Source organism: Lytechinus variegatus, chromosome 4 (genome assembly GCF_018143015.1).
Source record: "Lytechinus variegatus isolate NC3 chromosome 4, Lvar_3.0, whole genome shotgun sequence".
NCBI lineage: Eukaryota > Metazoa > Echinodermata > Echinoidea > Temnopleuroida > Toxopneustidae > Lytechinus > Lytechinus variegatus.
This window is the reverse complement of record NC_054743.1, coordinates 14,713,652-14,740,977: the sequence shown is the minus strand read 5'-3', so window position 1 is coordinate 14,740,977 and position 27,326 is coordinate 14,713,652. Positions and strand designations below refer to the sequence as shown.

Sequence of the window (27,326 nt, the reverse complement as noted above, 5' to 3'; positions counted from 1 at the left end):
AAACATACTTTTTACTGTATAGTCCTTCGCAACCCCCCCCCCCACTGCCATATATAACTTCTTTTTTTTTTAAACTATCATATCAATAATGCAAAGCAAATTGTAATGTGTTACCAACAAAAAATTATGTTTTGTGTCCACAAAATATACTGCTTTTTATTCATTAGTGGTTAAGCCTTGCTGAAATGAACAGTCACAAATGGAACTTGTAAGAAAAGGTATGACTAAAATCATTCTAATATTGCTTGTTCTGTACAGATCATGGAGAATGCTGAGATCAACAACATCATCAAGATCCTGGGTCTCCAGTACAAGAACAAGTACGAGACACCAGAATCCTTGAAGACACTCCGATACGGCAAGCTGATGATCATGACTGATCAGGATCAGGACGGTTCCCACATCAAGGGTCTCCTTATCAACTTCATCCAGCATAACTGGCCCAAACTCCTCCATCACAACTTCCTGGAAGAGTTCATCACACCTATTGTCAAGGTAAGGCGTCAATAATCTGCTGGGGAGTAAGAAAGTCCGATCAGTATAAATTGAATTAGAAATGGATAGAATCTAGTAAAAATACCCTCTGTTGAGTATTGACCTGGGGGTTGTTTCACAAAGATTTAAGTATAACTTAAGTCGCACTTAAATACTGACGCGTACATTAAATGCAACGCATGATCTTATTTATAGATATGCAGTAGTGCACGTCCTCATGGCACGATCTGACTAATGCGGTCAAGCCTTTTATACCATACGCAACTCGGCTTTTAAGTGCGACTCTAAGTCATACTTAAATCTTTGTGAAACACCCCCTTGTACTTTACATGTAATGAAAGTTGTATGCCACTCCTCAACTAAAACTTGTAACAATCGTTATGTTGCAAATTTCCTTTCCAGTCAGGCTGAATATAATTTGTTATCGAACTATGCATTCACATGAATGTAATTCAAAATTTATAATGGGTGAATTTTACTTGAAAATCATCAATCAGAACTGATAGACAGGGGCATACTTTGGAATACATGTGATATATATGCAGCACTAAGGCTTGTATATCTAATGATAATATATGCATTTGTTATATAGGTTAGCAAGGGGAAAGAAACCCACCCTTTCTACTCTCTACCCGAGTTTGAGGAGTGGAAGGAAGAAACTCAAGGATCTAAATCATGGAAGGTCAAGTACTACAAAGGTATTTTTTTTACATTTCTTTTTTTCTTTTTATTGTTATTAAACCATTAGGGACCGAGCCCACGTTTGTTAGCTGGAGTCTATGGAAAACGTGTTATAGCAAATCATCCAGTCTCCAATGGGTTAAAAGATTTCAACCTTACAAAGAAATATTTAGATACATCATTTTTATTTGGTTGTGTCTCATATCTCTGTCACCCTAATACCTTGGTCACATTTGCTCTACGCCGGCCGTACGGCGAGTCGAAAACGGCCGTTTTAACATTTTTGGTCCAACTACATATAGGTGGTTTGAATTAAAATGAATAAAACGGCTGTTTTCGACTCGCCGTACGGCCGCCGTAGAACAAATGTGACCAAGGTATTACTCTCAATCTTGTGACCTTTGACTTTGTATAAATAGTACAAACATGAGTTACATTGACTTGACGTTTTGCTATGTGGTCAAAACACATTCCATACTAACTGCAAGAAAACAATATCATGATGCATTTTACAGTTACAATAGAGTGAACATTTATTGTATTAAGAGTTAATCATTTTGACCTTTGAACTATGACCTTGTAGGTTTGGGTACGAGTACCATGAAAGAAGCCAAGGAATACTTTAGTGACATGGTCCGTCATCGCATCCCATTCAAGTACAAGGGCCCTGAGGATGATGAAGCTATCGTCTTGGTAAAAAATGTTATTTCTAAAATTCAAATCCCAAACTGTTTATCTCAGTTCATGTTCTTGTCTCTTAAAGTTTAGTTCAGCAATTGATTGTAAGACATGTATCAATTGCAATGACCATCGTGTAATTAACTGACTTTACAATCAATTGTTAATGTTTGTGTTATGAGGCCCATTTTCTTTTTTTAGTACTAGATGAGAAAGTTTCATTCATTATTCATCTGATGGTTTCATGTCTATATATTTGAATATGCCTTAAAGTTATCGCAAGACCTGGCTTGTGAAAAGTACCGCGAAAGTTCACTCGTATATCATCTTGATAATTTTAGATTTGGAAATCATGCATTATTGGGAGAAAACGGCAGAATTTGCATTTGATCAATACCTTTATCGGGGCTCTGTGTATTACAGATCACAGGCTTAGAAATGAATGATTGATAAATTACATTTTTGTAAAATGTATGTTGACTTGTTGATTAAAATCTTGTCTAATGTAATATTTGTCACCAAGTGGTGAGATACTATTATAGATATGTTATTTTCCAATTTTTGTAGGCTTTCAGCAAGAAAAGGTGTGAGGATCGTAAGACCTGGCTGACTGAATTCCTGAAGGAAAGGAAAGAGAGGAAAGAGGCTGGTCTTGGAGAGGTAACAATCCACCTGAAAATGTTATCTTTTGCAAAAAATATCACCCTAGCTCTCTTTTATTTCAGTTTCACTTTGAAATAATTTCTTTCTTCCAGTTGGTGAAAATATACTTGCTGATACATTATTCAAGTAATTTGATGGAAGGTTTGTATTTTTTTTCTTCAAATTTATAAGGAAGTGAATAATGGTGACCAGTGCCGTCTGCAGTGGCGTACCTAGGATTTTCCACAGGGGACATTACTGATGAACTTTGGCAAGAAATTGAAGAGATATAGACAGCTTCTTATAGAGCAGGCAACTCGGGCCTAGAAAGAATAGAAATGCCTAAAATGTTCACTTGAAATGAAATACATGTATTTGTGTACAACAGATGTCTTCAATTGAAGATAGATCTATTCTGATAGTTTTGAGCTCATTTTACCCTTTTCTTTTTGTCTTTTCAAACTATCAGATGTACCTTTACAACAAGGATACCCGGCGCATCACATACGAAGATTTCATCAACAAGGAACTTGTTCTCTTCTCTAACATGGACAATGAGAGATCTATCCCATCCATGCTCGATGGTAAGTAGTACTACCTCACAGACAATCACTGAATCTACAGGATTCCCACAGTCATGGAAAATCCTGGAAAAATATGTGGTCATGGAAAGTCAGGGAATTTTGAAAATTTGTGAAAAGTCATGGAATTGCATTCACCTCTTGGCTATGGTAGCTTTACAGTTTGTTGTTTCTCTCATACTCTGTGATCATACTCTGCTATTATAATTAGTGTTCATTATTTCCATTTTCCCCAGTTTTGGGACATCTCAAATTCATGGAAAGTAGCAATTTAGTCATGGAAAAGTCATCGAATTCTGTTTTCAAATTTCTATGGGAGCCCTGATCTAGACAATGGATGATTTCAAGTTCAATGCTGGCTTTTCAGTGTTGATCCAACATTTTATCAATACAATGACAAAATTAATATGGAGTTAGTTTAGGGATGAAGCTCACCAGGTTTCGAGCTTTCAATATTATGATTTTTATCATGTCGGTTAAACTCATTGTAGGGTTCGTTTGTATGTTAGCTTGTTTGTCTTTAGGAGAAGGGGTTATTAGGTATTTGAACTGTGGCTGTAAACGCACAATGTTAAGCTCTTCTAGTGGTTGTGGGGGGGGGGTTATTCAATGTTCTTATTTATGGATATCTCGTTTTCATGGTTTCATCCTGCTAGGTCTGAAGCCTGGACAGCGTAAGGTTGTTTTTACTTGCTTCAAGAAGTACGAGAAGAAAGAGATCAAGGTTGCCCAGATGGCTGGTGCTGTGGCTGAGCTTTCTGCTTACCATCACGGTGAAGTGAGTTATCATATAAAGTCACATGTAGTCATGACTTATTCAGCAGTTTGTGAACCGACCCTCATCCATTAAATAGTTCAGTGAAGCAGACATTATACACAAATAATGCAGTCTCAGTTGCTATTTCAGCCGATTTTGGCAATGGTACTGTTCCACAATTAACCTTTAGTACAAGCTTACCCTTATCTTTGGTCATCACTCACAAGAGAAGCCTCTTGCAAAAATTGCTTCTTACTGTCTACCCAATGTTTCCTATTATTTTAGTTCAAATTTTCAATTTTTAGAGAGGTATTTGTTGTAGATTTGAATGATGAAGGGATGGCATGAAAGTTTGATATCAAATGCAAATCCGTTTGTCACTTACAGCCACTTTTCACCATTTTGAATTGTGTTTAATTGCAAAGATGTATACATCTCTAGCAGTTCTTTCATTATTTAGATGAATCACTTTCCATCATCACAAAAATTATATTATTTCCTTCATCCTTTTTTTCCCAGGAAAATAGTTTATGACTTGTCATGGTACTGATTAACAAATGATTTTTTTTTCTTTTTCAGACATCCTTGATGAGCACCATCATCAACTTGGCACAGAACTTTGTTGGTAGCAACAACGTGAATCTCCTGCAGCCCATTGGTCAGTTTGGTACCCGTCTTCATGGAGGAAAGGACGCTGCTAGCCCCCGTTACATCTTCACTCAGCTCAGGTAACCATTCACTTCCACCGCACTTGACCTTCCGTGTCCACACCTATTCATAAACTAGCAATGTCATATTTCTTGCAAAGAATATTGTCGAGACACACATGTACATCGAGTCGCTCAAGACTGAAACTGTTCCAATATGTGTCTAATCTTTATTTTGAATATTGTATTTCCTGTTTCGGTCTTTTCATGAAAACTAGATGGAGATTGCATTGAATGATATTGAGCAATATGGATAGGATCTGAAATCAAAATAAGGGTATGGATCTAAAATCAACATTCCTACCATTTTGAAATCTTTAGTAAATGAGAAGGACATAGTCTGTATATTGTGCTTTGATTGGCATCATACCATACCCAAACTCTTTGGAGGCTTGGTCAATCTCAGCTTGAAAATTGTGAACCATGATCCATTATAGCAGATACCAAAGTCGAGCCACATACAACAGTCATCAGAGAAAGGGTATCTTTAAAAAAAAAGCCTAAAAATGTTTTTTTTTTCTTAGGTGAACAGTACCCATATATTATGGAACTTGGATGGAGATATCTGCAATTACGTGTCATGTACAGTCCGATAAATACTTGCCGATATTTTCTTTTCCAGTCTAGCATGTGGGGATATGAGAATGAAATTTCAATCTAAAATCGTAATTCCTAAGCAAACTCACTTTGATGACATACATTTTCCAATTCAGTCTACCTACAACCACATTTGTAGGTAGCTCCCGATTAGACAACGTATTGTTTTTAAGTTACTACTCCTTGTATACAAATCACTCTATAACCAAGCTCCAAAATACTTGTCTGATTGTTTAGAAATTTATGTCCCAGGTAGAAGAACTAGATCCTCTGAAGACCCACTTAAATTAACATATCCAACAAAAAGAAAACATTCACTGTTGCATCCTCTATGGAATGGAACAAGCTCCCTCTTGCAATAAGACAATCCCCAACAATCAAGTCTTTTAAGAAGTCACTTAAAACTCTTGTTCTAGGCAATTGCCTTCATTTAATATGTCATTCTGATTTTTGTTTGTATCTTTTATATGTTAATTGAAATTGTGAGCGCTTTGGGCCATTTGGGAAAAGCGCGTTATAAATATTGAGTATTATTATTATTATTATTTCTGATAAACATATCTTACTCAAATCACCAAAACAGGGCCATCTATCATGTTTGAGCCTACAGTCAGGATAACGATGGCTGACTTTGCGAAGCTGCGATGCCCGCAACGATGATCCAATTTCAAATTAAGTGTCATCGAATCATTCTCTTTCAATCAAAGTATGCTTGATGTATTCCTCAATCATTTGTACAGGTAAATTATCCAAGAGCTTTTGCCACCAATCCTTTTCAGTTCCGTAAAAAAAACGCCTATAATATCAACACTTCAGTGAATACTGTCTGTGTAAGCCCACAACAATATATTATGTGTAGCTACCTTTTGGGAGGCAGCTGCGTGTATTTGATATTGGAACTCCCAGATCCGGATAAATCCCTTATCCGGATTGGTGTTGGTCCAATGTGTCCGGATAAGAGAGGTCAGACTGTATTGCTGTGTCCTTCTTCTATGATAAACATTTCCTGTTGTCACCCCCTCTACCATAGCCCCCTGACCCGTCTCCTCTTCCCCGCTCACGATGACAACCTCCTCACCTACGAGTATGACGACAACCAGCGTATCGAGCCTGAGACCTACGTACCCATCATTCCAATGGTTCTAGTCAACGGTAGTGAGGGTATCGGTACCGGTTGGAGCACCAAGATCAGTAACTACGATGTCCGGGAGGTGACGGCTAACGTCCGCAGACTGGTCGCAGGAGAGGAACCTGTTCCTATGGTACAACCCTTTGTTATGCAGTCATACCTGCTTTAGCACCCTTTTATTTAGTTAGACCACCTGTCTGTAATGACCACACTTTTGTGTTTTGTGATATTTTTCTCCATTAAAAAGATGTATTACAGGAACATCAGGGAAGAATCTTGCTTTACAAATTTGAATAGAATTTTCAGTCATAAGAGAAAAAGTGCTCAACTAAGTAATGTACACTCCTATGTAAAATATGCTAAAAAAGACTTCATGCATAGCAGTCTTTCAAAAATGTGGAGCGAATTGCGAAGTGAGACCAGGAAAATCAATCCCTGAACATGTCCATAAAGACCAAGTGCTGATGCTAATCATCTATTGCATCAGCTAATGGGGAGGGTTGCATGACATTTGCTTTGACGACAATTGAAACTCTACATGTTAAGCCAAACATAAAACCTTACCTCCAAAACCAACCCTATTCCTAATCTTTACATTATTCTGAACCAAAAACTCTGTTACGATCCTATGCCCTCAGAGATATATGTCACTGGAGCATATGATGTGTCACCGAAGAGGAGACCCTAAGCTTCACATTAATAGGACATTTGTTTTATCATATCAATTTGTGATTTTGCTATGATAAAGCATCATGAATTTTTGTTTTCATTTGATCAGAGATACACTTTATACGAATCATGTTCAAATCAATTATTTATATGTCTACATGAACATGAGCTTTAATATCTTGTTTCATTTCAGATTCCATCATACAAGGGATTCAAAGGAACCATTGAAGAGCTCGAGGCCAACCGCTTTGTGGTCAGCGGAGAGGTATCGGTCATCGACAACAACACCATTGAGATTACCGAGCTTCCTGTAAGAACCTGGACCCAGGTCTACAAAGAACAGGTCCTAGAACCCATGCTGCATGGATCCGAGAAAGTCCAACCCATGATCACGTAAATCATTTTGTATTTCTTTCCTTTTCTCTTAAAAAAACTGGGACAGAATGTATCATCAATTGATTTAGGACTGCCTTTACATTGTTTGACCCTCCAAAATTTTGATCTTGATCAGGAACTGTGCATAGCACATTACAGATATGCAATCATGATATGCATGTGAATGATTGGGAATCAAGCATTGCGATTTCAGAGCTGCCAAGTAGTACTGATTTTCCGTATTTAGTACTGAAAATAGAGAAGAATACTGATGGTTTCATGCAAAATACTGATTTCTTAAGTTTCAGTTTATGTCTTGTCCTATGGTATTCCTGTGAAAATACGGATTTCCTCACCAAAATACTGATTTCCAGCCTTTGAAATACTGAATTGTTCTTGTTCAGGTTGGCAGCTCTGCGATTCCATGAATGTGCATGTCCGACTCCTTGTTTGTGGAATCTACCTGTACGAGTTGTCTCTACTTACTAGGTTTTGTTCAATGCTATTATCATGACATGAGCAGTTCTTGAGTGAAATAAGAAATAAGGAAAATGGGGATTTGCCCTTTAGAGTAAGGGTAACCACTTTTCTACTAACAGTACATAATTTCATACTTCAGGGACTACAAGGAGTATCATACCGATACCACTGTAAAGTTTGTGATCAAGATGAGCGAGGATAAGCTTCTGAAGGCTGAGGAACAAGGACTGCATAAGACCTTCAAACTCCAATCCACCATCTCTCAAGCAAATGTCATGGTAAGGATTTTTCTGAACACACTATTTTGAGGTGTTGGATGGTGTTTTTTTTTTGTTAATTGAAATTCCATGTAGTACATACTTCTCACCCGCTAAGAGAAGTACCTGCCTAAAATTATGTGCCTTTTATGAAAAGGTGTATTGCTTTATGAATTATCATGGCTTGACTAGTAAATTAGAAGAATTAATAATGGACAATAGTGAGTGTTCTACATACAAGAAAATGTTGATTGTCTTATGTTATTTCCCCATAAGAAAGTATGATAATTTTTTAAAGATCCTGAATGAGACCTACATTGCAATAATAATAATAATAGTCAGTTCTTGTATAGTGCATAACACATTATGAATAACGTCTCTATGTGCTTCCAAAGGACTTGGATATTATTACCCCGGCTGAAGCTCAAGCAGCTTTCCAGCTCTCGGCATTTCACTTTACCTTTAGTTGAGTGCAGCACAATGTGGATGAATTCCTTGCCAAAGGAAATTACGCTATGGCAGGAATTGGAACCCACTACCCTCTGTTTCAAAGTCCAGAGACTAATCCACTGGGCCACATCGCTCCACGTCATGATAGCAATGCAATGATTGATATGTAGATAAAGGCTTGGATTAATAGATGAAAGATATAATACTAGTACATTGATTATCTGGAGCTGTTAGTCTACATGTACGACAAACTGCATAAAATATGTCACACAAGTAATTGTAAACATCAATCGTATCTCTTTATGCTGCACCCCCAGGTCTTGTTTGACAGCCATGGTTGCATCCGTCGCTATGACAACGTAGTTGAAATCCTGCGAGAGTTCTTTGCGGTGCGTATGGAGCTGTACCACCGACGCAAGGCTTACCTACAAGGAATCCTTGAGGCCGAATCCGCCCGGCTCAACAACCAGGCAAGGTTCATCTTGGAGAAGATTGAAGGAAAGATCAAGATCGGTAAGCTCTATCCATTCACCCTCCACCTCATCCTCTCTACTGAAATTGGTGGTCATCGGCGGTCTGCTGTTTTGCCACCAAAGTAATGACATATTGATAATTATAATATTGATAATAATAATTATATAATATTGACTGGCCGTGAGGGAACATCATATATATTGCCCACAAAAGAATTATGTTGGCCCAGAGTCTTTAGACGAGGGCAATATGGTACTTTTAACCCTAAAAAGACTGGGGAGGGGGCTGATTCAGCCCCCCCCCCCCCTCGACATTTTTCGCGATAAATCCGCCGCTTGAAATTTTTCTACCGCGTCGCTCGCTGAATTTTACTTTCAAGTCTCGCGCAACTTTTGAGACCAAAATTGTGACCCCCTGGTTCGCTGTTTCAAAATTACGCAACATTTCGTAAGTGCATGCAGAACCAAAATTACTCAAAAACGTGAATTTGTGTACAAATCCAATGCAAATAATGTTTTTAGCCAAAATTCATAAATGTATCATTATTTTTCCTTTTACTGCATCAAATCGATTTATTTTATCTTTTTTTATGGTCAAAATAAAGTCCCCAATAATTTCCTTTGAAAAAACAATAAAAAACAAAAAGTCGAAAAACAAAGAAATACGTAAGAAATTTAGAAAACAATAGAATACATAAGAAAATAAATGTGATGTTGACATTTTTTAAAATGAATTTGATCAGATGCCTATCTAGAGTATGTGAAACAAAAATTTGCATTTTAGGGGCATTATTTCATTAATTAGAGCAAAGTTATGATTTTATGCATAAATTAGCATAGTTAATGAGCAATGAGATTTTTTGCAGAATTTGATATTATAGTTTTGTAGATAATGCTATGGGAACACACGTGCCAATTTTCGTCGCGGTCGCGCGATCGATGGCCGAGATCATAAGGGGGGAGGGGGGGCTGAATCAGCCCCCCCCCCAGTCTTCTTAGGCGTCGAAACAGCCCAGTCTATTTAGGGTTAAGGGCAATATATTTGATGTTCTCGTAAAGAAGAGCCAGTCATTATTTTTATTATTATCCAAATCAGACATCTAGAGCAAAATCATGAAAATGAAGATATTTCTTTCAAGAATATGGCTCTTGTCATGTTTACATGTCTATCAGGGGTCTAGGCTCTGCACTTTCCTATTATGACGTTCTTGTAATTATAAGATCGCGTCCCTAGGGACACATATCCAGTGCCCCGATCCAGTCTTTATTATGACTTAAAATTGTTGCTGCGCGGATCATTATGAAGCGTATCTCTTTCTACTTATCCTTAAACACCCGGATGAGATACCAGGATAAATACGAAGGTATCTGCATAGAAAGTAAGTATGCACATAGAGACAGAGAAAAATATAAACAATGTACCAATCCCTTCCGAATATTCAGAAAATCTAAATTTTGTTAATTACCAGCTCAGATGTCTGATACGGTTGATAATACCAAGAGTAGCCACTTCAGCTCATTTTGCTGGTCTTCCTGCAGGCCATTTCATAACTTGATATATTATTACCCCTTTCCATTAAAACACACCAAGCGCCTGATTAAATGGCAGAAGGTCCAATTTAAAAAAAATTGGTATGACTTGGCCTGGGATTGAACCCATGACCTCGCTTTCATGAGGTGGAGGAGCAACCACTGAGCCTAACTGAATCCCTGGTAGATAGACCGAGTTCATTTCAAAATTATATTAGAACAAACATCCAGTCCAGATAATCTTATCAGTTTCCCCTTGTCTTGAGGCCTGTAACACAAAGTGGAAGCATAATTGATTTTTGTTAATGATAGAATCGATCTGTATATGAAATCAGTCTTAAAAATCAACCATACGATCGTTAGTTAAGTTTTTTGTTTCAGGGCACAGGAAGAACATCAGTCTCATTGCCTTTACGCTCTGTCGATTTCCTTTGATAACAGAGAACATGCCTAAGAAGGACATGATCCAGGTGCTCATCCAACGTGGCTATGACTCGGACCCAGTCAAGGCATGGAAGGAGAGCCAGGCTAAGCTGCAAGGTGGGGAGGATACAGAGGACGAGGGAGCCGAAGAGGCCACGCCCGCATCGGGACCGGACTACAATTACCTCCTTGGTATGGCCCTGTGGAGTCTGACGAAGGAGAAGAAGGACGAGCTTCTGAAGAACAGGGATGACAAGGTAAGGTATCTTTGTTGGTTCAGTGGAGCTGATCATTCTCATCCATGGTATTCAAGTGTGTAGTCCGAAGCGCAGTGAATTGAAAATTTAACAACGGATGTAATCACCAAGGTCTACATTCCCCTTGCATTACAATTAACATGATACACTGTTTCTTGTTTTGTGAAGTTCGCAGCTGTGCTTTTTTATAACCAGGATGTGTTTTTTTACTTTCTGTTTTTTTTCTGCAGGCACGTGAGCTGGAGATTTTGAAGGGCAAGACAGCTAGTATGCTGTGGACTGAGGATCTAGATTTGTTCTCCGCTGAGCTTGATGTAAGTCCATGTAACTGAGCGAAAATCAGAGCCCAGTTTTGTGATTGGAAAGTTACTGAAACCATTACAATTTTAATTGACTAGTTACAAAGTTGTAAGAATTCTATCATTTGTAATATTGTTAACAAGTTAGAATTTAACACTTCATGATTCAAATAATCACTAATGTCAAAACAAGTTTTAGACTAGATTATGCTATTTGTGTTTTACCTGAGGTTAATTTCTTTCCTCTGTAAAATAGAATTCTGATACCCCAAGAGATTTGACTTAGCAGTTGTGCACATGAAAATTGATGGAACTTCATGGATCGTGTAATATAAGGAAAGCAGTAACAACAGAAAATACTATACGTTGTTGAAAAACTGAACATGTTACTTATCTGCTTTTTCTTTATGTTTTCTTGATGTTCCTTTGATAAACTTGCATTTCTAAGTAAAAGCAATTTTTCAAATCAGATTCTGTAAAACATTTTATATGCATCTTCTGAGTCAAATTTCTCCTAAGCGAATAGATTTCTGTGGTCGCAACAGATTCAACTTCAGCAAAGTTATCTGTATCTTTCCAATCATTCCCATGAAACATGCGATTGTTTTGTTTGTTGACAGCGTGTTGAGGCCCAGGAGAAAGAGGATGAATCGACAGCGGTCATCTCGGCTGGCGCAAAGGGAGCCAAGGGCAAGGCCAAACCACGTAAGCAGAAGCTTCTAGCCAAAGAAGAGACGAAACCATCCCCAATGGGACGTCGTGTTGTTCCACGCATTGATCCAGCCCTCAGGAAGGCTGTTGAGGGAGAGAAGAAGAGAGCAAAGGTACACGCAATTTCATCCCTCTTATTTTGCTTCTGGAGAAAATTCACTTTGTTTGATCCATTTAAAGTCAGTTTGTAATGATAATAATTTGCAACATTTATATAGCACCTAATAGAACGTTTCTATGTGCTGCATAATGTTACACTGGCTTTAGCACGGCTACTATGGGGTTTATGCGATAAGCTTCTGAAAAAGCCTGTAATTATTTTGACTGTGTAGATTGTTATTGATACACAGTAGACACTCCATGTGGTGACTTTCCATTAGCAGGGCTGCCGGGTAGTACTTATTTTCCGTATTTAGTAGGGAAAAATGAGAAGAATACTAATGGACTTTCATGCAAGATACTGATTTCTAAAGTTTCAGTTTTATATCTTGTCCAATGGTATTTCATTTAAAAAATAGTGATTTCCTCACCAAAATGAATTTTCAGCTTCTGAAATGTTCAGGTTGGCAGCTCTGCTTTAGTTGCGTTAATAGTCTGATTCAGAGCTTTATTCTAGACCAGAATCTGTTAAACTCAATTTCTGCGGTAGTCCAACTGGGGCCCGTCTTACAAAGAGTTGCGATTGATCTGATTGATTGCAACTATGGAAAGCCAGCAGAGTCAACATATAAAATGCAAGTTTGTTCAAAAGATTTTCTAGATATGAATGTATATCCATAAATTCATTGATTACTTGACAATTTGGTGTGTTCTCCTTTGTTAATAACAGACGTTTTGCAAGTTTCCTTTTGGAAAAATTATGACACTGATGGAATTCCGTAGAGTTACGATTGATTGGAGCAACCGTAACTCTTTGTAAGACAGGGCCCAGGTTTCTATAGTCCCTTGAAATTTGACCAAGGGAGATTTACATGTGTAATGTTTTTTTAACTCTGATCCTTTGATGTTTCATAACACCATCATTATGAAGTGAATTGATTTTTTGTTTGTGATTGTAACAGAAGGTGAAGGCTGAACCGGGAGAAGGGAAGATCAAGAAAGAGATCAAGAAAGAAATCAAGACGGAACCAGAGATTCCTGAAGAAGATAGAGAACCGCTCTCATTGGCGGAGAGACTTGCCAAAGCTAAATCAGGTTAGTTTTTTTCAAATCCTGAATGTGATTTTTTGATGAATTTCAGCCCATATTTCCAAGGGTCATTGTCAGTCTGATTCTACAGTGTTCTGAAGCAAAGAACTAAATACACCATATCCAATTCTATTCTTTCTTTTCAGACATGTTTTTCATAAAACATCATAATAAAAATTAAGCCTGAGTCATATCGATTATTTTGAAAACCGGTGTTCGACAGCTCTAATTCGATCGAACATCGATGCATCGAATATTGAAGGCGGGGAAAATTTAGTCTTGTTTTTGCGTCGATGCGATGCGCTTTGCATATGCACTATGCACTGACGGTATGCGCTGGCGTTGGCCCGGTGAGCGTTGCACAAGCAGATGACAGCAAAGTTCGTTTGTATTTTCCATGATCACAAAGCACACCAAAAAAAGTCCGGGGACCAAAGCAGAATTCTTCCCAAAATATCTTCAACAATGATATTTGCAGATGACAACATATAAGTTTAAAATGAAACAATAATAAAGACATGAATCACGCAGAGTCGATCCGAATGATTTTCGGTCAACTAGCATTCGCAGTCCATTCACCAGCCCGTCCGCAGCTCCGTACACTCACTCTGCCGAAACGACAGGCGTGCTTGACGTCAGCGCCAGCAAACAAGTGCAATCAACGGAGAGCGCTGTAACTTGCCTGAGATTGTGTAGTTGGATCCAAAATGAGCTCCAAATAAATTTATGGGAATAAATACGTAATTTTCTCTGGATGGTCATTTGAATTGCTATTCAATGCTGATATAACGATTGTGAGGAAAGATTGTGGAATATGAGTTATGACGATGTTCGAGAATTAATCCTGATAATGACAATCCATTTTTTTAGACGCAATTGAGCATGCGATCAAAATAAATACGAATGTTTCGAATCGAGCCCTAAATTCGTCTAAATTATTAACAAGATTTCATGGTCATACTAAGAATATTGACGATGTCAGCAAAGTATGTTATGTTCATATGGAAGAATTAATACTGGCCGGATTATTTCTATTGTTATTCCATCTCTGGACGTCTCCTCCAAGCTCCGAGAAAATAAGCACAATGCGCATGCGTGTTCGATGACGTATGACATATTTTCCCATTCATGAAATCAGAGCCACAAACTAGCTTCAAATTGATGGGAAAAAAAATCAAACGCAATTTTCTCTGTTTTGCCATGTAAAATGTTATTATATGGTGATATTACGAACTTGAACAGAGTTTTTGCATGTAGACAATGTTCGAGAATCAATCCTGATGTGATGATTATTTTTTTTAGACAAGTGCACTAGCTCGAAGTCAAGTCGATCGTCATGAGATGTCCGCCATTGAAAATTGAAACGAAATACAAACGTTTCACATCAAGCTCTAAATTCATATTAATGATTATCATATGCAAATTATTGTTAAATATTACGATTAAATAATGTTCTATGGTCATGATATTAATATTGTTCATGAAAGCAAGATTTATTTTACGTTGATCGCGTCAATTTCCGGCCATTTTCTGGTTTGATTAAAGAACAGTACTGCGCATGCACGATCGATGGCCATGACTTCCATTCCATTCATGAATTCATCGTGCATAAATTATCTCGGCACGAGCAGACGAGTAAGACTCGAACTATGATCGAAATAAACTTCAAATTAATGGTGAATAGCATCATAATTACTCAATCGGTTTCATTTTGGGGGCAATAGAAATCAAGTAAGTAGTAGTAAAGTTGGACATTACTGATATTTTGATGATTGATTGTGTAAACCAAACGAATTGGCCGGCCGACATATTTTTTTTTTTCGATGCACCGATTTTGCAAAATCTGCACCGGTGTTCGATGACATTGATCGAACACCGATTTTAAAATCGATTCGACTCAGGCTTAATAAAAATTGTACATGGTTTTTTGTAAGCTTTCGCTTGTGAGGCTACAAGCTTCATCCGACCTTTGTTGTAGATGGGCAATTCCATAAAATGTGAATGTCAGAATCCATACATGAATATGTCAGTCTTCCTGAAATTATTTAATTCTGTAATGCTCTCAAATTATTATTTCTTTCGATAGCTGTGAAGTGAAGGAATGAACAGGGGTAAATTGGGTTGGAGGTACAATGAGGTGGATTAATTTGTGGAATTGCCCAGTTGGCGCAGTTGCTGATGCAATAATAAGAAGGAAACTCACCAAAACGGTGATTGTGAAAAAGAGGATGTATTCTCATGTCCTTGAAGGCCACCAAACACCTTACGACTGTTCGCGATCTGATTTTGGAACAAATCGCATTTTGCTCATTTTCTGAATATGTAAATGGAGCATATAATGAATATGTAAATTGAGGTTAAATTAATTGAAAGAATACTAATATAACCATTTTGAAAGATTGCTTGCCTTTAGTTTGGAGTAAAGGTCAAATTAGTTTCAAATCGTAGCCAATCGTACGACTGCTATAACGTCATTATGACTAGATATTAGATTCGCTTTTATTCTAAGAAGGATGACAGCATAGTCACAGATTTGAACATAGGTATTCGTACGATGATTTAGAACATTACACAGTAAGATATTCCAAGTCTCAATATTAGCATCGAATTCTGCATTTTATTCTGAAATCGGGTCGCAGACCAATCGTAAGGTGTGCGGTCGCCTTAAGTTAGTGGTATTTATAGATGCATGATCTATCCTTTTCCTTCTCACTCTGTTTGTACAACCCAGGTGGTGATGGAGCTACCAAGTCCAAGAAACAATCAACCTTGTCCCTCAAACCCATCAAGAAAATTACCAAGAAATTAGATTCGGAATCCGACGATGATGACTACTTTGGCTCCACCCTAGTCAAGAAAGAGAAGGCTCCAAAGCGATTGGCTTGTAAGGAAATTAAAGTTTATTTCACCAGAATTTATCCACTTACCTGTTGCCTATTAGACAAGAATGTGCAGTGTTTGGTATTCAAGGATGTTTATAAGAATAATTATGAATAGTTAGAAGCACTATAAACAAAAGTCACCATACCACATGCAATATATGAGTTCATTTGCAATTGGTCAAAGATGAAATGCTTCTCGAAGAAAAATTGAGATTACTGAGGATAAAAGTAACATTAATACCAGTATTGTTCATTTATATTCTTCACTCTAGGAAATCAATGATATTTTATGCACTTTGAAGTCATTTTCTTGGCAGAATTTTAAGATATTCCATTTGTTTTTGTGATCTCTAGCTGCCAAGATAGAATTTACTTTTAGCGATGAAGAGGAGGACGACATTGAGATGTCCATGCCACGCGAGATGTCGGACGACTCCATTAAGTTAGAGGACCTCGCTGATGAGGACGACGGTGATGCCGATGGGTCATTCATTGCTCCACCAGCCAAGAAGAAAAGCAAGAAGGCAATCATTGCTTCTGATGATGAGGATGATGATGCTATGGACACCCAAAGCACTGCCAGCTCCAAGAAAGGTGTGTTTCAGCTATGTAATGTTTATAATAATAAGTCTTTCTAATTCGCACTTTCTAATGAATCATTACTCAAGGTGCTACATATTAAATAAAAAAAAAACATTGGAAATTTTCAAAATCATAATCATCAAACATTCATAAAATAAGGACGTCTGTAATATGCTTGTGTAAATAGGTGATGTTTTAAATCAAATTCCTGAAAGTCCTTGGCAGTCTATCCCACATAACTGGAGCTACATGGCTAAAAGCCAGATTTCCATAATGCTTGAGCCGGCTAGACACGGAATCACCAGGGTGGTAGATGTGGAAGATCGTAAAGAAAGGTGGCCCTTATTCAAGGGGGGGTGTCACCTCCTTCAGGGAGGTGGGGAAAGGGCCCCTAAAGGCGTAATCCTTGTGCCTATTTCATAAAATGTTACGTATTTGGTAAATTTGTCTTTATGTTAATTACCATGGTTACAGGGACAAACAGCCAATCAAGATCAAGATTTCAATTGCAGTCACCATAATAACTAGTATAAAACAGACCCCTGTGCCCTGTCTTACAAAGAATTACAATTGATCCAATTAATCGTAACTATGAAAATCCATCAATATCATAATTTTTTCAACAGGAAATTTGCAAAATGTCCTTTGTTAACAAAGGAGAAGACACCAAATTGTCATGAAGTCATGAATTTATGAATATACATCATATCTAGCAAAAAATTTGGAACAAACATGCATTTAATTTGCTGGCTTTCCATAACAGTGATTGATTGGATCAATTGCAACTCTTTGTAAGATGGGGCACAAGCCAGATGGAAGTAATTAGAAAGTGGTGTGATTTTGACATTTTTGTCCTTCACGAATATGGTACTTACCCCTTCTGCTGTATTACCCCTAAGGAGTCTCTAGAATCTTTGTGTGGGGAACAGGGAAAAGAGCAACAGTATCATATGTGCATACATGAAATCTTTCACTATGTTGTAGAAGACTGGGTTTACTGTCTTGGTGCTGATAGCTGCATCAGTTATTTAAGATTTTACGCGCTTCATGTCTCTCTTTTTTTTGTCATTACCTCTTGTAATAGATGAGGACCTTTCCCCCAAACCAGCAGCCAAACCTGCCAAGAAACCCAGGGCCAAGGCGACAAAGAGCAAGGAATCTAAGAAGGAGAAGGGTAGGTTAAAAGAGATCATTGACAAGAGAATGAGAGAAAATAGACAAGAGAACATAGAGGAAGGGAGATATAGAGGCAGAGAGGTAATGGAGAATGGGAGAGAGAAGGGGGAGGTGGTGGGTTTCAGACAGAAAAATAATGAAAAGGGGAAATTAAGGAAGCATTGTATTTTTATTAATTTGTATTTCTGATTGACCAGCAGCACAGGTTGTAAGGGTTAATTTACAAACAGTTCTGGGAAGTATTAAATGCGCAGAGTAATTGCAAAACATAACAATCAACTCAATAAACAACATACTGGATAAAAGAAGTTACTTTTGTTTGTGTAGAGAGAACTGTAATGTTTATCGTTTTTGAATTGGTATATTTCCCAGATGAAAAGCAGCCTTCAATCACAGACATGTTTGGCAAGAAGGCAGCCCCTAAGAGAAAGATGGAATCATCAGAAGATGAATTGGTTCCTGTCAAGAAACCAGCAGCTTCAAAGTCAGCGAAGAAAAGTGAGTTTGTGATGAAGGAGAACAGCTTTTATGTTGGTGTTTACACAGCAGACTGGTGTCAAGAGAATTCGCAGAAAGGGGGGGGGTAGTTTTCAGAATATTTGTGTCATGAAGGAAGTTTAATGGGCAAAAGAGCTGATAAAAATTTTATTGAGTAAATCAAATTGCAATTGTTAAATATTCCTGTTGCATATCTAAAAAAAATTGGAAATGAATTGTAATTGTAACTAACTATTTGTATGGCAGGGCTCAGGAAATATTACCTACACTTGAAGGACAGCCTCATTCTGTTTGGAGAACCGGCGCTTTTTCTGTCTGTATAATGTCATGGAAATCTAAAATATGGAGTGCGTTAATGTCCTACATGAGAGTATGCTATTAGGATTACATTATCCCTTGAGCTACAGTCTTTGTTAGTACCTTGGTCAAAGATAAATGCCAGTTTTGGTAACAATCTCAAAATGACTTTTTACAGAATCCAATATAATGACCACCCAGGTGTCTGTTTGTATGAATAAAAAATATGTGCCAAAGGGTTCTGGAAGAAATTGTGTAATTGCTGAGAAATGAGCAAAATAAGCGCAGATTCGGGCACTTCTGTCGGGTCTTTATTCCAGCAATAATAATATACACTGTCCCACGTATGCCTATCTGTTTCAGTTTATGTAACTGTACCAGATCTAGATCCACAATGAGATAGTAATACTTAACCTTGGTTTTACAGACTTAGTCACGAAATCAGTGTTTTACTGATCATTCAACTACTTTCATTTAGCTTTAATGGTTATATTCCTACTGAAAAAGGGTATCGAGCTACTCAACTCTACGATGAATTGTGTATTTAGGTCTACAGGGATGTTTTGCTTGTAATGACCATTCATTTTACTGTCTCGTTTTTAGCTGTACAGTCTTCAACTACCTCAGACTCGGATGATGCCTTTAAGAAGCCTGCTACGAAGAAAGCTGCTGCAAAGAAACCAGCAAAGGTGAGACTGTTTCTATGAAGACATGCTACTTGTCAACATTAAATAATCATAATAGGCATGTATGTAGCACCATCTATCTAGAAATAATCTACTCCAAGGCGCATTGTTATTACAGAGCTGCCAAGTAGTACGGATTTTCCGTATTTAGTACTGAAAAATGAGAAGAATACTGATGGTTTGATGCAAAATACTGATTTCTCAAGTTTCAGTTTTATGTGTTGTCCTACGGTATTTCTTCGAAAATACTGATTTCCTCACCAAAATACTGATTTTCAGCTTTAAAAATACTGAAATGTTCTTGTTCAGGTTGGCAGCTCTGTTATTATTTTTATTATTACCCCGGTTTTAGCATGAGCTGCTTTCAGCGATTAGTGCATTCAAGGAATACTGCTGGGTATCCCATTTACCTAACCTGGGTTGAGTGCAGCACAATGTGGGTAAATTACTTGCTGAACGAAGACACGCATTGGCTAGGATTTGAATCCACGTCCCTCTGATTGAATGACGAGAGTCGTAACCACTAGACCACGGCGCCCCCTTGCATCAGTTCAAATTGGGACAGACATAAAGTTGTTTTGACTCTGAACAAATCACATTCCCCTTCTCTCTAATTTCAAGTGTGTTAATCTGTTGCCTACTGGAACAGGGTGGTCTATGCACAAGGCAATATGAGATTACAGAAGACAGTAGTCAATGAGTTAAATGGGAAAAGTAAAAAAAACACACCACAAAACCAATATTCAGTACCATGTGACAAAGGTATGCAATTGACCAAGGAGCTGATTGTGGAATGAATGCATAGATTGTGAATGATCAATTGTAAACTCAGCCCAGCAATCAATCATCAATCTTTATGTAACAGGGCCCAGATGTGCTTCATGCAAAAAAATTAGGTGTTTGGTAACTTAAGCAGACTAGATTGAGATTGCATTGATCTAATTAGATTATATTTCTTTTGTCTGTTTCCAGCCCAAAGCCAAGAAGGCTAAGAAGAAGGCTTTTGACTGGTCAGATGATGAAGATGATGACGAAGATGAAACTTCGTTTGCTATGGATGAAAACATTACTGTCCCAGCAAGAGAGAAGACTGGTCGTGCCAGAGCTACAGTCAAGTATAATTTCTCTGATGATGAAGACGATGATGATTATTAAACTAGAGATGCCTGCCATAGCACCTACACCTTGCTTTTGATGAACAGGAACAAGTTTCCATTCGTTTGTCATTCCATCTTATGTTGTGTATAATTGTAAATACTGTCAAATTTAATTTAGTTTTTCTGTCTGTCCTGTACATATTGTCTGTGTAAATATTGTACAGTTATGAGGTTTTCTGACAGAGGTCAGCGGACATGTTTCATTGCAGAATTAGCCCTTCCAATTTCAAGCAAGTAAGTACTTTTACTCGAGATATGCTTGGAAGAATAAATAAGAAAAATATTTGTCTTGCTGCTCTATTTTTCCTCCCAAATCATGTGAAATATACATAATGGCAGATACAGCATGGGTTGTAATTGTGCAAATTTGTATGAAATTTCAGAAGCGTAAAGTCTACTATAGATTGTGTCTCTGAAGAAATTGGTATCAAATAATATGAATCAAAGTCTTCTACTTGAAATGCTTTTCAAAATTTTCTTAACCCTTGTATTTTTCTTCACAACAATTGATACAATCTGCTCAAAATGAATTAATTGACAGATTACAGACAAGTTGGGTTACATTTCTCCAAGAAAATTGGAACTCTATTCCTATATTTATTTGTTCATTCATTCATTACCATATTACAAAAAGATTTTGTAGATTTCATTATTGTGATTGAGGATTCGATGAACCTCCTTGTATATGTTAGGGAAACTTTCACTTGTATGTCTCAAGTGTCTACTATTTTCCGGCTACTAAGTTATAAAGCTTTTCATTCTCTCACAGTTCCCATAGTAACAGTCAAGATAGCACTGTTTGCAGTCAATCGAAAGCATGAGTTTCGTTGAAATTGTCAAGAGTCAACAATTTGATCAATCCTGTTGTATTTCATGAACTGTTAGCATTTCTATATTATGTTAGACGTATTTATTCTGCACAATTTTGTGCATTTTTCTTTGAAATTGCATTATTATTATTTTTTTCAATATGTGTTTGGATTATTCTTATATTTTGTTCCCATTGCTTTTTCATTATTGCATGGTATGGTTTTAATTATTAAAGGTTGATTTTTCTTTCTTTCATTTTTATTGTTTATTTGAAAGGTAATCATAGATGAACTTACTTGAAAAGTGATTCATTTATTTAAATCTGCACATTCCTGTTTATTTCATTTTTGTTAGATATGATGAGCCGTTGGTTTGTCATCTAGAAACTTTATGCTCTCTTATTTTGTAAACAAAATGGAGGATGCTGATTGCTTAATAAGTTACATATGCACAACCATACATAAATACATGTATGTCAAGAGTACTATGCACCAACATATAACTTCTATTAATAATTATGATGTCACTGGCTTTCCATAGTCAAGGCAGATTTGAATCAGAAGCAGTCATCTTAGTTATGGAGAGCTTTATATCTAATATCCAAATGTCCACCCGATGGGTAGTTTCACATAAGTAACAAGTATGGTCAACCTTGCTGTACAAGGACTTTGGAAATATCTCAGACTTCAAAGAATAACCCAGCTTCTTACCTCATTAATCATGAAGCTTGATATAGGATATCTGAGATATGTACATGTAATGTATTTGTCAAGTTTTTTTCATAATATGTCATGTGGTACAATGATTGTACCGTGTTCTGTTTTACTGTTAGATGTCAACATGAGTTTGATGTCTTGTGTAGCATTAAAACAGACAATTTGAATATCAAACACCTCTTGCTTTATTTTATTGTGGTACTTCATTGGGAGGTATGGGGTTGAGCTTCATGGGGCATGTCCTGTGTGTTATGTGGAAGAATAGAGGAAAGAAGACTCGGGGATGCCAGTTTTCAGGCAAAAGCCTGGATTCAGGCTCTGGCAATTTATTTTCAGGCCATAGTTTCAGCATTTTTGTGTACAAAATATTGTATTCTAGGTGATTTTCAGGCCCTCTGATCAATTCCAACTGGCATCCCTAAAGACTATAGAGATAGGATTATGCGGGAGAAATTGTGGGATTTTTAAAATCGATCTTCGGATAATGAATGACTGGGACAAGGAGTGAGAGAGGGGATAGAGTGAGGGAAAGAGGATGGAGAAGAGTGAGGGGGGGGGGGGAGATAGACAGACAGTAGAGGTTAGGGGAAAGAGGGAGAGTCCAAGACAGAATATGTATAGGGGTGGGAGAGAGAAAGTGAGGGGGGATAGAGGGAGGGAATCCGAATAGGGGAAAAAGACACAGGAATAGGGGGGGAGAAAGTATTTAAATTCCTGGCATTCTCATTGTGATTTTGAGCGTTTCGCATAACAATAACAAATGCAGTAATGGTGATTTTGAATTGGCTAATGTTGTGATGGTAGTTGTCACTGATGGCAGCGTTAAAGGGGAAATTCACCCTGACAAAAAGTTTATTGTAAAAATGTTTATTGTAAAAAAATGAATATTGGTGAAGGTTTGATGAAAATGCATCAGAGATTTAAAAAGTTCTTTTTTATTTGCTACATGATGACATCATCGAGCAGCTTCACATTTATCGTGAATTAAAAATATCAATGAAATGTCATTTTCTACAAAGAAATGAAAACGTTTTTTTTTTGTACCTTTATTATATCAACAGAAAAAAATTATTTCACAACCACTCCTGAAAAAAGAGGAAATTTTTGGTAATCATGAACAATTATCAAAAAATGAAATTTTTGCATTTTATATCACATAACAAATGGGGCAGCCGCTTGTATATGATGTCACAAATCTTAAGAAAATTCTGATAACTCTCTTTACTGGATTCTTCTAACTCCTTCACCAATATTTTTCATTACCGGGGTATTATTTCTGCTATATAAAACAACATTTTTTGTCAGGGTGAATTTCCCCTTTAACATAAAGAGTTTTTAAGCAGGTGATGGTGGGAAAGAAATACCAACATCAAAATTATGATTATATAAAAATCATACACATTTCTACACAGCTAGTGTGTGTTTCAATAAAACTTACCATTAGAAATAATGAAAAGTTACATGCATGTATATACAGAGTCACAGGCCAATAAGAGGGATTTTGGGTGGCCCCCCCCCCCTGTCATGGTATTCCAAGTTGTTGAAATGTACTCTTTTTCTTTTATCCTTCATCCATTTCAATGTAATAGTTTGCACTAAATTTCATTGAATTTGGCTAAACTTGCTGTCTGCTGCTGAAAACCCTTTACATTCCCTATAAAAGACAAATGAAAATCAAATTATGTATAGCTGTATGAGTATCTACCAATTGGCAATTAAAATATGTGGACTATTAGCTCAATAACATGCACTGTATCTGCCTTACCAAAATACACATATTTTGCTTGTGACTCCAATGAACCAAATCTATTAAAAGTACAGTAGCACCATACAAGTTGTGCTTGATTGATCACAACGTTTACAAAAAATTAAGTTTCTTTCTTTTCCATTCACCTGTAACGATACATGTACATGTACCTGACCTTACAAAATAGTCTGGATTCATGAAAAAGATAATTTAGATTTTCCCTCGGGCTGTAAACAATATGACTTCCTTGTCATTCAATTGATCTAGACTCTGTCATGATGAATAGACTGTAAGGGAAGCAAGTGGCATATTAATAGAAACTCAAGTTTTTATTGTAATTACATTTAGCAAATGAAATTTCCTTTTCCAGGTCAATTTTCATAGAAAAGCACTGATCCTGCTACATTTATAAGATATGTCTGGTTAACCAAAGTTGCTTTATGTATTGAGGATTGGTGTCTATGTAAATTCCACATTTTCTCTTTTACAGGATATTACACTTATAATACTTACTTCCTCTCTCAAAGTAAGCAGATTATATTTGAAATTCATGGAGGAGAGGGGGGGGGGGGGGGGTGGGCATTTGTGAATTGTCTGGGTCTGGGTGATTCAATCAACCTGTTAGATGTACATGTAATTGAATTTTTCAATAGCAGAATATGAAATCACGTACATGATCCAGATCTAGGAATATCCAAAGGGGGGGGGGCACATTTTCGAGAGGAAAATTAGCCAAGCAAAACAACAAAAGAAGAAAAAAAAAGTTTCACCCAAACTTTAAGGTCATTTCATAGACGTAAAAATTTTACAAGCCAAAAAAAGAAGGGGGGGGGGCACACTTGTGTTTTAACGGCACATTACAAATTTTGATTGTGCCTCTCAAAGGGGGGGGGGCATGGGCCGGATGTGCCCCCCCCCCTGTTGGGAACTACATTATTTGCCTGACATAATATGTATTGTATCCATATTTGGTTTCCCAACAAAAGTACACTATGGGCCGTCTCACAAAGTGTTGCAATAGAATCAAATCAAATTCAAACAGCAATTGACCTAAGTTTGCCTAATCAAGAGAAAATAATTTAATTTCAGTCACAATTTGAGTTCGATTTGAATCAATCACAACTCCTTGTGAAAAGGGGCCCTGGAAAGAGTTTGAATACAATATGAATATTGTTTCTACATATGTGTAGAGAAAATGCTTGTATAACAAGAAGTAAGCATATGTGAATGTTTTTTGTGCAATGACTACAGGTTTGTGTTAAAAAGGTGGGCAAAATCACTTCAATTCTAGAAGTCCCTAAGACATGTTACATCCAATGATCAACCCACTCACCTCTCCAATTAATTCACTTATCAATCAATCGATCGATCGATCAATCAATCAAAATCAATCAGTTTCTCTATTATTCTACCATCCACATGTATCCATTAATTCATCCATCCATCAATTTCTTTGAATTTCCAGTCATCTCTCTATCAATCCACCCTTCCATCCTGTAAATAATCCATCCATTCCTCCATTTCTGTTCCAATTCATTAAACCCCGAATGAGGGGGGGGGGGTCCATGCATGTATTATCAACAATGTAATTTTGAGCCCTGGATAGGACCTACCAAAGTCATAGGAAGGTCAATTCTTTTCCCAATCCATCAACTTATACATTACCCTAGTTGTTTATAAATGCACCGACTGGCTTGCAACTGGGTGAGGGGAGATGAATCGCAAGGCAGTCATAAGCCTCGACACCGCACACCTTGCGCGTTGTTTATCATAATACGCGTTATGCAACTCTGCTGTCTGATTGGCTGGAGGTTGGATTGAGCTTGCGATCCAGTCATAAGGATTCGACATGTCAAATCCTTCCGATTTTCCTTGCGACTTGTCTCTGACCGGTCTGCAACGCTCAAGCTGACAAGAGCTGTGACGTCACATCTCCCCTCACCCAGTCGCAAGCCAGTCGGCGACCGGTCGGGTACATGTAGTAAGGTGTGCAGTGGACTTTAAAAGCAAGAGTGAAGAGAATTCGTTACATTATCAATGCAGGTCTGCTTAAAACCCTGGCTTAAAACTCAAGAAGACCTTCTACATGTATATGGAGACCGCACTATTAAAAGAAATATGAAAGTCTTCCTGAACCGAAACTTGAAAATAGTAAAAATTCAGATTCTTTTTTCCAAATTCAAAATGAATAATAGGTATGCATAGTTAGGATTAAAACTGATTTTGTAAAAATGAGCCGTTGGGTGAGTTAATGATCTTATTTTCATTCCTTTTACAGGTAATATTATACATCATACCTTGTCAAAGCATAATTGCATTTACTAACATATCACAAATACAACTCATAGAAGAAACTCTAGTCATTGTGCATTTGTGGTACAACAAAGATGTTTTCTTTTAATTCCATGATGAAACTTTTGATGATTGATAAAACAATTATGAAGGAATATTATTTCATTGATACAATCTGCTGTGAAATTCAAGTTGAGCAGTAACATACTACAAGTCATTATTGAAAAACAAGATTCGAAAACAAATCAGTTTATACATGTACAACAGTGCCTCACAAAATAAGGTACATACAGCATTGTACTAAGAGTCAAACAAGTGTACGTACCCATTTGTGAACATAGTAGATAAAACACATATAGAAACAGATTTCACTACAGAATTTTTTCTAATATATGGAATTTTGATATTTTTAAATCTCCAATTGAGCTGCACATCTTTCATATTGCTGCCAAAATCTGATAGTTCTGTATACTTCAAATTTACAATGCAAATAAACAATTATTGTAATATAAAGTACTTTTTGGTTATGCATTACTGTGACATTTGTTTTCTTTGGAGCTTGGCTCATTTCATGAGTGAAAAATATGACAAAATAAAATGCAAATAAGAATGAAGGAAAAACAAAACAAACAAAAATAAACCAGATAACTATATTTTTCAAAAAACAAACAAAAAATGTTTTAATTCTTGGCAAGTGGGATCAAGGGCCTGCCTTTAAGTGATCATCACACAGCAAAACATATGGAAATAAGGAAGAAATAGAATATAAAATACAGAGAAAATACTGGAATGTTACAAATAGAACAAAGATAACACACTGATATTGTAGTATAGGAAAAAAGGTTCACCAAATGATCACCTTGTTGCTACAGATCAAAATAAAAAATGCTTTTGAAAGAATAGTTAGTTTCTTCATTTGAACCTGCGTACATCAAGTACTTTTTGCTCAATGAGAGATATACAGCTATGTATCCTTTTCAAGAATGTATTATGACACTTCAGCATATATCCCCTTTTAGCGCTAACTGCAGGAAATTACCCCCACATTAATCAGGCATTTGAAAACAATAATTTTGTGCCCCTAAGATAGGGGGCAAAATGAAA

The 27,326-nt window shown here is 37.0% G+C and overlaps 1 protein-coding gene across 2 annotated transcripts in view; it reads left to right on the top strand.

Moving 5' to 3' along the window:
- LOC121413465 (DNA topoisomerase 2-alpha-like) overlaps nt 1–22,345 on the top strand; it is a 36,593-nt gene extending 14,248 nt beyond the window's left edge. Inside the window, exons 13-33 of one of the 2 annotated variants that reach the window (XM_041606284.1) lie at nt 259–495; nt 1,088–1,193; nt 1,760–1,869; nt 2,422–2,514; nt 2,966–3,080; nt 3,734–3,855; nt 4,414–4,562; nt 6,169–6,400; nt 7,130–7,329; nt 7,931–8,069; nt 8,816–9,011; nt 10,943–11,181; nt 11,412–11,495; nt 12,101–12,304; nt 13,253–13,385; nt 16,111–16,263; nt 16,616–16,855; nt 17,928–18,017; nt 18,392–18,517; nt 19,421–19,503; nt 20,473–22,345. In XM_041606284.1, coding sequence (XP_041462218.1) covers nt 259–495; nt 1,088–1,193; nt 1,760–1,869; nt 2,422–2,514; nt 2,966–3,080; nt 3,734–3,855; nt 4,414–4,562; nt 6,169–6,400; nt 7,130–7,329; nt 7,931–8,069; nt 8,816–9,011; nt 10,943–11,181; nt 11,412–11,495; nt 12,101–12,304; nt 13,253–13,385; nt 16,111–16,263; nt 16,616–16,855; nt 17,928–18,017; nt 18,392–18,517; nt 19,421–19,503; nt 20,473–20,655 — 3,234 coding nt within the window. In that variant the 3' untranslated portion in view covers nt 20,656–22,345. Of the gene's footprint in view, nt 1–258; nt 496–1,087; nt 1,194–1,759; nt 1,870–2,421; nt 2,515–2,965; nt 3,081–3,733; nt 3,856–4,413; nt 4,563–6,168; nt 6,401–7,129; nt 7,330–7,930; nt 8,070–8,815; nt 9,012–10,942; nt 11,182–11,411; nt 11,496–12,100; nt 12,305–13,252; nt 13,386–16,110; nt 16,264–16,615; nt 16,856–17,927; nt 18,018–18,391; nt 18,518–19,417; nt 19,504–20,472 lie in introns of both variants that reach the window. The other variant, XM_041606283.1, reaches the window with a different exon arrangement.
- Nucleotides 22,346–27,326: the final 4,981 nt, after the last annotated feature.